The 12,685-nt window shown below is 33.1% G+C and overlaps 1 protein-coding gene across 1 annotated transcript; it reads left to right on the forward strand.

The window, feature by feature from the left end:
* The first annotated feature begins 273 nt into the window (after positions 1–273).
* On the forward strand, positions 274–3,543 carry LOC139848095 (probable polygalacturonase). Its single transcript, XM_071837824.1, has 5 exons — positions 274–635; positions 1,601–1,721; positions 1,818–1,992; positions 2,112–2,182; positions 2,909–3,543. The coding sequence occupies exons 1-5, from the start codon at positions 312–314 to the stop codon at positions 3,541–3,543; spliced, it is 1,326 nt and encodes a 441-aa protein (XP_071693925.1). The 5' UTR covers positions 274–311.
* The last annotated feature ends 9,142 nt before the right edge of the window (positions 3,544–12,685 follow it).

Below are 12,685 nucleotides of genomic sequence, written 5' to 3' on the forward strand. Positions count from 1 at the left end.
AAATACATAAACACAAGACATATATAATTACAATTGTACAAATACATACAAATACAAATGCAAAACAAAACTCCAAAAATCTATCTGTTATTACATCTCATATACCGAAAGCACAAATCAACGGTGCTAATTAAACTTACAATCTTAACCCATTCCCTTCCCACGTGTGACGTGTCCTCTCAACAATCTTCCAAACTCTCCCTATCATCAACTATATAAAAACGACAAACAATTGCACATAAACTCAGTAACCACATTACATTTACACATTCATGTACATTACAATTCATAGAAATCAGGTTTAACACAAAATGAGATTAGCATGCATTACAGTTACATTATTCCTAATTCTGAAATGCTGCACGGCGTCCGGAGAAGCAGTTACGTGTACCGGAATTGTTCCGATGAGATACCGGACCGATAAGATATCGATAGCGGATTTCGGTGGAGTTGGAGATGGAAGAACGTTGAATACGAAAGCGTTTAATGAAGCGATTTATAGGATTAAGCATTTGAGAAGAAGAGGAGGGACGTTGTTGTATATACCTGCAGGTGTTTATTTAACAGAAAGTTTTAACCTCACTAGCCGAATGACACTGTTTTTGGCTAAAGGTGCTGTTATCAAAGCCACGCAGGTAAATATATTTTTTTTTCTATATGTATCTACATGTGTATGAATTACTCACATGTTAATACGATATGTAAGTGTTACTGATTTTAGTAGTTTTTACTGATTTTAGTAGTTAACTAAGTGATTTGATTATTTTAGTAGTTAACTAAGTGATTTGATTACTCTGTACAGTTTTTGTGATGTTCTTTTACCTATTAGTTAGATTAGAATTAGATGCAAATGGTTTCGATATACATCATAGTTACATTTTCTTTTGTTCTTATAGTCAAAACAGAGTATTTTCTTAGAGTAAGCAATGGAGTTGGTTATACCATAATGTGGTACTGGTTTATGATAAATTAATAGAAAGTTTAACACAATTACTATGTAATGTGCCTTGTTTATTTCTACTATGAATAAATGCTTTATACTAATGATACTATTGTGGACTCATATAACAAAAAGTGAGGAGAAACTTGGCAATAAAAAATCAGAATGGAAAAAGGTTAATGTTATAATGTGTAACAATTGGAATCTCATAGCATGTGCTTCTGTGCATATTGTTGGGGGAAAAATAGAATCTTGATAGCTATGTGAAAGAAAGCAACAACAAGAAATGGTAAGAATTGGATGACATAAAAAAATATGGAGTACTACATAGTACACAAGTTTAATAAGAACTCACTATCATACTATCTTTCTATGTAAACAGAGTAAACGGATGAGTTTTCTTTGTCCAGATTACCTAGAAAGAGCGAATATTTTTACTTAGATGTACACCGCTCACAGTCTAACCGGGTCATCCGTTACCGTTTCCAACCATTTCCTTGACTACCGCAAGATGTGCTGCTAGTGTGGGGTTTGAGCCTAATGTGTCCATGTGTTATACTTGCAAGAAGTCGTATATGTATAAGAACATGGGATATAATCTTTATGTACTCCTACAAATGACGGTTTGATTGATGTACAGTTTCGCTAATTTTGTTATAGAAAACTGCAAACTGGCCTTTGATAGCTCCCCTGCCTTCGTATGGAAGGGGACGAGAACGTCCCGGAGGAAGATATATGAGTTTTATCCATGGAGAAGGTCTCCATGATGTAATTATTACAGGTATATAGGAATGCAATACTTCAATAAATTACACTTCTTGAAGTATACAGTTTAACTTCAATCATCTGCTGATCAGAAGTAATGTTGTTTTCTTAGGTGAGAAAGGGACCATCGACGGCCAAGGTGGAGTTTGGTGGGACATGTGGAGGAAGAGAACTTTGCGATTCACTAGACCAAATCTTATTGAGTTTAAAGACTCGAGAAACATCATCATCTCTAATGTCATCTTCAAAAACTCTCCATTTTGGAATATTCACCCTGTGTACTGCAGGTACTTCATTTATAACCGCAGTCCATGACCAATGAATCACCATGTTAATATAACTTGAATATGTAACCATATATATCCTACTCACATAATCTTGACCTTTTGTCTATTCATAAACACAGCAACGTTGTTATTCAGCATGTCACCATATTGGCACCACCTGACTCTCCAAACACAGATGGAATTGATCCAGGTATACAGTAAGATAAGGAAAAAATCTTTTTACTTCTAAGGCCTCTTGCTATGCTAGTTTTTCTTCAAATAGTTCTATATAAAAATGACTATTCTACCAATGAGTAATGGCTCAAATGGTACCCGTTACCTTTGAAGCCGGGGCCCCATGTGGAGTGGCGCAGGTTCGAGTCCCGTGGAGAACGGATATTTTACCTTTAACTTCCGGGCAGTAATCAAACTACCTGCAAATCTCAGTCCACTTGGGGTCTGTATCAACCTTGCTTGTAGCTCTGATCACCGGATATGTACGATACTTGCCACATGGAGTAAGCCTTTAGTATATACTCGTATCTTGGGGTAGGGCCCAAGTGGCTGGGGGCCTGACATCCTTGCAAGAGGTCTCAGGTTCGAATCTTGAGGTGGGAAGGGTTGGAAACAGCCAGGGAGTATTCCTGATGGGCTGCGTACACTAAAGTATGAGGTCGAATTACTCAACATTCCCGGGTAACCCGAGCAGGGAAAACCTTGCAACTTTTTATAGACTCGTATCTGCCACCTCGTATCTACCACTTAAGGGGTATTCGGTAGAGGTATTGACACTTATGTGGTAAGTTTGGTGAGCCGCCAAAGGCAACACAGAACTGCCAGTCTACACGTTTTAAGAAAAACTGGCTATTTTCATACAATAACAAAAATACCTACAATCTCTTAGAAAATTGACAAATCATTCGTTCGATTGTTGCAGATTCAAGCTCCCATATTTGCATCGAAGACTCCTACATCTCCACGGGAGACGATCTAGTAGCAGTAAAAAGTGGTTGGGATGAGTACGGGATATCATACGGTCGTCCTAGTCACGACATCACAATCCGCAGGGTCACGGGATCATCTCGATTTGCAGGAATCGGAATTGGAAGCGAAACATCAGGTGGGGTATATAACATACTAGCTGAGGATATAACTCTGTACAACATAGGAGTTGGAATCCACATAAAAACAAACATCGGTAGAGGTGGAATCATAAGAAACATAACTGTTTCCGACGTTTACATGGTGAACGCTCGTAAAGGAATCAAGATCACCGCTGATGTCGGTGACCATCCTGACAATAACTACAACCCGAATGCGTTACCCGTTATAAAACACGTGAGGATCAGAAACGTTAGAGGCGAAAAGGTGCAACAGGCTGGTTTAATAAAGGGTTTGAAAAACTCGCCGTTTATGGATATTTGCTTAACTAACATTAATCTTCATGGAACTATTGGTTCGAGATATGTTGCATGGCAATGCTCTGATGTTAATGGGGGCTCGATTCAAGTTAAACCATCACCATGTTCAGAGCTTATACGTAGTACGGGTACATGTTCCAGCCAGTTCTGAATCTTATATTATTTCAGCAATGTAATATTTGAAATTTTAAAATACTGGTAAGTCATTTTTTCAGTTCAGTGTGTCATGATCTAAAAATACACCGTAGTGAACTAAAAACAAACATTGTTAACCAATAATCACTCAAGCATAGAAGCATAGACGATGAAATAGTATTGACTGAGATAATGGACTTCAAAGTTTAAATACATAACGAAAACTTGTGATATACCTAGGGTAGAAGGTTTTTCCGTGTTCGGGCTACCCAGAAGGACGAGTAATCCGACCTCATACTCTGATGTATTGCCTGTTTCCAACCCATCTCTAGCCACCACTAAATATTCGTCCTGGATAGGATTTGAACCTGAGACCTCTTGCAAGTAACTCAGACCTCATCCACTGGGCTATCTTGTGATGGTTGAAAACTTGTGAATACAAGGTCAAGTAATTTTAGCGTCATCAATCAAACATCCTAAGCAACTGAAATTTAAAACTTGTGACATACATGGTCAATTAACTTTAGTGTCACCACCGATCATTCAAACATCCTTAGCAACTGAAGTTTACTCGGATCAATGGGATTTCATATCGATTTTCATTAAATGTTAGAACGTTCGGACTTCATAATACACACCCGTGTGAGGTTATGTAAATTACATACAGAAGTCTTAGGGGGCAACGACACCATTTAGTTAATATTCACGATATACACCGATACCATTGTTCCTACTAACTGTGAAAACAAAAAGGTAGCACCTTTTTTCGCCAACCGAATAACTCTCACATACTCATCAATATAACAAAAAGGTTAACATACCAAAATTACAACCTCCATGTTCTCTCTAGTTTGTCATACCTAAAAACTTAAGTGCTACTTTACATAATCCTGTAACGAATGAAGTATATAGGTCGAGATACTACACTATAAAAGTATCAAATGATTCAAATTGTAGATGTAGATACCTATACTGACTTTTGGTCATGAACCAAAAAACATATCTCCAACAATACATGAATTAATCAATGCCTAATAGTAAAATAAAGCAATGATAGAAGCATTTTCACGAATTTGCTTATTTACATATCATAAGGGAATTAACTTATATATACAGAGATTCACAAAACACATATTCAATTCATAACCACATGTCCAGAATCGAATTTATTGGTATACATAAACACAAGCGGTTACTAGTACTGCATCATAACATAAAATCCAAACATGCTTACATATATTGATGTATAACAATTATAAGGTTTCACAATAATAATAATAACACTCTCAAGCAAACAACTCGAATACATGATGATTCAATCATCAAAAGTATGCTTCAAAAACTTACGAACACTTCTCATGAACCCGCCTTTATGCTTATGATGATGACGTTCAAACTTCTCCCCATCAACCTCGTACTTAATATCATCATCATCGTCATCATGATGTTCATGATGATGATGATGTCCGTGTACACGTCCGTGTCCGTACTTATGCTTAAAATCCAACCACTCAACTGGTACTTGATGACCCAACGTTTTTGGATCAAAAGTAACCGTTTGATCAGACGAAATCATATCGTTACGGTTTGACATCCGAAACTTACGGCATGGATGACGTCGGACGAATCTGAGCGGGATCCGAGACGTTCCATCGATGGCGTGACGGTTGAATTGGTTTGATCTGGTTAACCTGATACGTGGCGTTGAATCGATCGGGTTATTAATGGTGAATGTTTGAGTCTTTTCGGAAGAATCTGCAGGGTCGTTGACCTGGTCAACTGATTGTTTGTCGATAGTTGGGATGAAAGTTGGATTAAACGCGGTGGTAACGGCGAATAACAGAAACGTTATGACGGTGAAAACGGCGAACGTTTTAGTTTTCTCCATTGGGGGGTTCGTGTGTTTTGGTGAACGGAAAAAAATTAGGAAAGTGATAATTTAACAGAGGAAGTGAAAGAAGTTTGTATATCTAACCGTCCACGTGGTTTGGTATTTATACAGGAGATGATATCTGGGCCGTTTGATTTGGTTAAAGAGTTTGTATACGACTTTTACTTCTAGGTCGGTTTTCAGGGAGGGTTGTACATTCCAATTATACAATAATTAAAATTAGAAATTAATATATAGAGTATTAAGTAATGTTAATATTAATATTAACTAGTGAAATAATCCGTGAAATTATGAGTTTGTTTAAACGAAACACTTTAATCATATGTTTTAATCCGTATGTATTATGTGAATGTTAAATGTTAAATTCGTTTAGTTTAATAACCCGTTGAACCACTGATTCCGACTAAGAAATTTGTAGTTGTTTTTACAAACATATTTATATACTTAACTTGATAAGAATAAATGAACTACATTTATTCTCTCACAATCTTCTTTCAATTTTCATCACAATTACTATTTTCTTTGTCATAAAAACCTACACTATAACTTTTTTATTGAGACATGTATTTCGCATACATATGTAACGTAATTAATCTCGTAAAGAGAACTCATATTTGAATAATAATAATAATAATAATAATAATAATAATAATAATAAATTTGTTTAAAAATTGAGTATTTATAATTTTAATAATAATTATAAGTAATAACAAATGGCTTTTAAAATTTAAAATACAATTATTATATGAAGGTTGTACAATATACTTCAAAGTTTGTACATGTGTTTATGAGATATTTTGTAAAAGATTGTAATGGAGGTGTTTTATCATAAAGTTGTATTTAATGTTTCAAATATTGTAAATATGGTCATGAGAGTGTTTTATCATAAAGTTGTACATAATATTTTAGATATTGTACATATGGTCATGAGAGCGTTTTATCATAAAGTTGTGCATAATGCTTCATATATTATACAATTAACATGTTAATATTTTTATTAAATATAATTAATTATTTTAATGCATCATTATTGGATCATTAACATATATCAACTTGTTTATATCTTCAGCATACATCGCCTATTTTAACAAGTTAGAAACAGAAACCATGGTTTGCAAGTAGTGGCCCGTTATTTGGATAGTGAAGCCCAACGTAAGATAGGCCCTCGGCCCAACGAGTTTAAACCAAACGGCCCAACAAAAAAAAATAGGAATGGCAGTCCACAATTTTGTTTTGGTTTGGTTCCAATTAGAACGTCAGTAGAAAAAAAATAAACGTGGCTGTCCCTATCAAACTTCCATCTTCATCATCATTATTGCACATTGCTATTATATTATAATAACCTCCATTATCAATCACATATCATTATTATCTTTGTTGTAAAATGAGAATACAATTATAAACAGGAAGCTAGTAGCAGCGAGAATAGAGTAATATCAGTGATTATGTTTCGATCAAACAGGCTGTAAAGAAAAAAAACGTAGCAGGTGTAGAGAAAAATAAATAAACGTACGTGGATTTGGTAGTTTTAGTTTAATTGATCTTCGAGATAGAATAGGAGGTTGGCGGGTTATGGTGAATCAAAGAAGGTGGTGATGACTATGGTGATAAACGGACAGAGAACAAAAACCGTAGGGTGGGTTTTCGATGGAATTCGGATGAGGAAGAGGGTGATCAATGGAGAGTGATAAAGGAAAGAGTTTGAGGGTGGCGGTTGTCAAGAAACATAAACATGTACAAATATAGGTGTGGTGATTACTGTGATCATGATTGTTGTGTTTCTATGGTAATGGCCTAATAGAAAACATGAAACAAGAATGGATAGATGGTTGGTTCCAAAGGTAGTCGATGGTGTTGGAGGATGGTTTAGCGAAAGTGTTAAACAAAAGGGTGATCATGGTGATCCGGGTAATGCTTGATCGAAAACAGAAAAAGAACAAGAAGGAGAAGATGGTTGTGGTGAGCTTAAGGTGGTGATGTGGTTCCACCGTTGGTGATGGTCTTCTTCGCGTAGTAGCAAACAAATGGTGGAAGGTGGTTGTTGAATAATAGAAAAGAAAAACATATATGTGTGTGGTTGGTTCGACAGTTGCACAAGGGAAAAGATTGAGGAATGCAAGTGGGTTTGTTAGTGTACGTATGTAATGTATATATAAAGAAGATGAATTAGTTTCAAGTGGGATGGTGGTGAAGTTGACAGAAAGCAAGAATCATGGAAATCATATTGCATTTGCATATGCATATGTACAAAATAGATAGAAAAATAGATGGTGGAGCACACAAAACAATTAACTCTCGTGAATATGAATTGTCTGTATACTACCGACGTTTTCACGGACTATTATTTCGTACTCCGTGTTTACTCAGTGGCGAATAAAAGTGTTCAGTAAAATTCCATATTTTTAAATGAACTATATCTATTTATTTTGATCATTATGGTATAAAATTCGATCATTAACTATTAAATAGAAATTACATCAACTGTCCCTCTCATTTAAGGGTAAAATATAAAAAGTGTTAAAATTAATTAATTAATTAGATCCTAAATATACTTTTAATAAACCTACAACTGATATAACTCATTTTCGTATTACCGTTTATTTTAAAATTACATAAGTTTGAATTTAACTTGCTTAATATCAATCGAAACATCAAACGAGTATTACAATCATTTAATAATTATATTTAATATACTCTATACATATATTTTTATTTATTTTTATATGTATACACATTTATTTACAAATAATGGTTTGTGAATCGTCGAGAGTAGTCAAAGGTTAACTGAATATATGAAACAGTTTAAAATTTTGAGACTCAGTTTAATAGACTTTTCTTATCGTGTCGAAATCATATAAAGATCAAGTTTAAATTTGGTTGGAAATTTCCGGGTCGTCACAATACCTACTCGTTAAAGAAATTTCGTCCCGAAATTTGATTGAGATTGTCATGGCTGACAATAAATATGTTTTCATGACTTATATGAGTTGGAAATTAGAGTTTTATCATCAGTGGGTAATATAGATAAAACAATTTGATTTTTGTGAAGAGTACGAGTGAAGCTGTCACAGAAGGATTGAAATATTGATATAGAATTTGTCTTATCTTTTGACGTAGTCATGGTTGATTTCCGGAATTCATGGAATTTAAAGAAATCTTCTAATCAGAAAGAGAATGTAATAGTACGATCTGATTTGTTAAATTACCAGAAATCACGGAAAGATAGAAATATCAAGAAAATATTTTGCTTAACACGTTTAGTGGTTAAGTAGAATGAACGAGTCGTGTAACATGACACATTATGACGTTATGATCTATGAATCATCACGTTCCATTAGAAACTCAGCATGACTTACTGTAATATAATCACGTTGATCAAGTGTCATTATATTATACTAACTCATGCTTCAGTTCCCAACAATACTTCAAAAAATTCATAATTTAATTTTGAATCTTTCAGAATTTAGAAACTAAAATAGTTTCCTTTCTGATGTGACACTGATATTGCGAAGAGATAAATGATTTCAGATAAGAATAGTTATGAAAGTATCGATGATATTTATAATGAAAGATTCGATGATATCTTAGAATTTCTAATATCAGTGGGTGATGAATGAATATTTGTCCGTAAAGGTTTAGAGTCAGGAGTAAGATATTCGTTAATGACTTCAGCAGATACTGAATTATTTGGATTCTTTGAAGGCAGGTTTATTCTTTGTGATTTGTCTACAGCCTCCTTCATGGTTTGTTCAATCAGTTTTCCAGTTCCAACTTTTCCGAGCTTTGCCAACATATTATCCTTTATCATCAAATTGTTGACTGTTAAGATCGTTTACGGTTGTCTATCGTTTCTGCTGCTTCATTCAGCTTTTTCAATATTCTGAGTATTGATTTGCAGATCGGGTGCTTTTCAGAATTTCGGAATGGAAGATCATAATTCTAAGAGATAAATGTTATTTACATATAGCTGTTGATGTAGAAACGCTGCGAAATTCAAAATACTGATTGCTGATTTCTAGTAATTGGTATGGCAATTCTCGTTACAAGATGTAGGTGAGTACATGATAAGATTTCAATGAATATAATGATTTTTCGGAATATAATGATCGTGTGGACCGCGAGCTATTTCATATAGAAGAACTATAACGAAATCGTCTTCGGAAAAAACAATCAAAGTTGCCCAAAGATTGTTTCTGATATACAAACACAAAGCTTTGAATGGATTAATTGTCAATGGAAGAAAGGTAGCTTGGATTGGCTACAACGAATTACCAACCCCATTGCTTTCGATGTTAACCCCATTTCGAAAATCGGAATTTGTTAATAAATGTAGGTTTTTTCCTCTAGTCTAAAACTACTTCACAGTTATGGGGCTAAGTGGGATAGTATAGAACACTTTGTCTTTGAAGTCTCAACACTGTGTCACCTATTTCTAACCCAGATTGTCTCGACAAGTTGCCCTCACTATGCTTGTAGTCGAAGACGATAAGCTTTTTCCTACACAAAACCTTTTTGGTTCTCGAGTTTTTTCTTCATATACTCCTCGTTATTGTTATAGCTCTAGGACTACTGTACATTTCTTTTTTCGAGTGTGTATAGTCTGGATCCTAGATATCCTTATTGTAAGATGTAACTTCCTTTAATTAATAAAATTACTTGTTGCCTTTAAAAAAAAACATAACTATAACTATTATTATTATTATTATTATTATTAATATTACACTCCCTTCGTCCCATTATAGTTGATAATGAAATATCAGTCGGTGTGAGATCGTCAGAAAGTCGGTTTTACCCTTTAGTTTATCATGAAGTATATATATATATATAATATTTAATGAAATGTAATTAATGGATTGGATTCTATTTTTGTTTTCAATAATATAAACTATACTACATCAACTATTATATAACGCATATAACAAAAATTACAATTAAAATAAATAATGATAATATTTTTTTTTAAATCAATAGTGAACACTTATCATAAAACAAAAGGAGTATAAAAAAGTACTATGTCACTTTCAAAATTGTTTTTCATTTTGAATTTAAAATTTTGACTACATATATTCCGTTTATGTTAGATAAAAAATAATGTAATATATATGAATGAATTGGATTTCAAACGTGTTTTTTAGACCAAACATGTTGGCTGTCAATAAAAAATTCAAGCATATTTTCGTTACTTGTACATTATATATTGTCAACTCAATCCTTAAAAAAACTTCCAGTAAGAGCCTGAATGTACAAATAATTTTTGCATATATTTGTTCTTAATTACAGTCCTTAGAGCTGTCATTAAAAACAAAAATATGCAAAAATTATTGATATTTCAGTAAAACTATACTTATTTTTTACCCTATTGGCGGTTAATTTTAGTTTTCGGTTAACTGTTTTACTTTTATTTATTGCGGTTTGTTTTGAAGTATTTTTTTATTGTTTCGGTTTGCACCTTGTTGATATCTAGATCCGTTTATTTATATTAATATTCCTTCGAACAAAAAAATGAAATGTAAATATTGTATAGCTTACAGTTAATAACGAGCGGGAATGACCATGTGTTGCTTTAGAAAATAGTTTTACTAGATACCTTAAGCACTATTTCAGTAGTTTATAATTATAATATACAAATTAACGATTATTATAAATATACTTAACAGGTTAAAATAAAAAGTTCATTAAAAACTAATTTTAATAAAGAAAAAACCATATTTTAAAAAATCATGATAATTGATTTCGTTCTATACTACGTCGACAATTGTTACAACCATTTTAATAAAATCAAAAATAAGATATATACACTTCACAAATTATTTCCAAAAAGTTTAGAAAAATCACATATTCGTCTAATAACTTTTCAAAGTAAATATGCGTTATTTCTTTAGAGATATAATAAAGGGTATTGATATTTACACTTATTATCACTACTATAAAAATGAATATAGAAACTCTCTTTAGAAACCGGTTTTGAGGGTAAAAATTAAAAACAAGTTTCTAAAGGCAACAAGAACTGATTTTCTTTTAGGCGGAAATGGAAAACCGATTTTTTTCAAAAAACATAACTGACTTTAGAAATTTGTTTTAGCATACAAATGGTATCCATATTTAAGAAACCCGTTTCTATAATCGGTTTCAAATTTCCGTCCAATATTCCAAATGCATCTCACTTGTGCTCATTCAACCACAAACACTTTAATTTTATACCCAACTTCAAAAACATTCATAAAAAGTCAAACGAGAAGCGAAATATGCAAGTTCTTTTTGGCTCTAATTTTCATATATTTACCAACACCCTCATTTTTGTTACCATCTTTTGGCTCCACCTCTCATTTCCTTCCAACGCTCCTTATATATATTGTGTTATGTTTACGTTTGATTGATGACTTGATTTATATATTGATATCATATGAAGATGGAATTTGTCCGCTAGAGGTATTGAGGTATCTTCTATTGTTTGTCCTACATGTGCTAATGGTACGGAAGTGTTTCAACATTTGTTCTTTGATTGTGTTGTTGCTAAGGATCTATGGGATAAGATTCGTGTGTGGTTGAATTGCAACATGCCCGCGTTCGTTTCATGGGACTCGTTTTATTGTTGGATCGAAGGTTTTCAGATATCAAATGACTCTAAGGATCGCATTAAGGCCATTGTGGTTACTACGCTTTGGGTCATTTGGCGCTTTGGTAACGGGATCGTTTTCGATGACGTTTTTTGAAATAGATGTAATTTATTTGATGTAGTTAGATCTATTTCTTTTCGATGGTTTAAACATAGAAGTTATAAGGTTTCTAATTGGAATCTATGGCTCTCTATGCCTTTGTAATTCTCTTAGCGTCTTGCTGGGGATCGTTGTTTTTTGAATAAAATTGAAATTTTGGCTGTAAAAAAAAATCATATGAAGATGGACATATTTTGTGTTATATACAATATCTAAATTATAGAATGTTTTTCGTTGATATTAGATGCTTATATATTTTGTATGTATGTTTTTTCAAAATTAATCTACCCTATTAACTTCGAAGATGTACATTACAATGAATTTGACGATGCGGAATTTGAACAGAAAGAAATTCCTTTGTCGATTGTGATTTTACATATAACTTTGAATATTTTACTAGTTGATGCTTGAACAAATTCAATAAAATGTATGCGTTTTGTTGTTGGTATTTATTAATACAATAATTACTTGTAGTTTGTGTTGTGTACGTGGCGATTTTGTTAAAATAGATAATTACTACTGGTAATGTTAACATAAATACTTTTTTTTTT

Source organism: Rutidosis leptorrhynchoides, chromosome 5 (assembly GCF_046630445.1).
Source record: "Rutidosis leptorrhynchoides isolate AG116_Rl617_1_P2 chromosome 5, CSIRO_AGI_Rlap_v1, whole genome shotgun sequence".
Taxonomy (NCBI): Eukaryota; Viridiplantae; Streptophyta; class Magnoliopsida; order Asterales; family Asteraceae; genus Rutidosis; species Rutidosis leptorrhynchoides.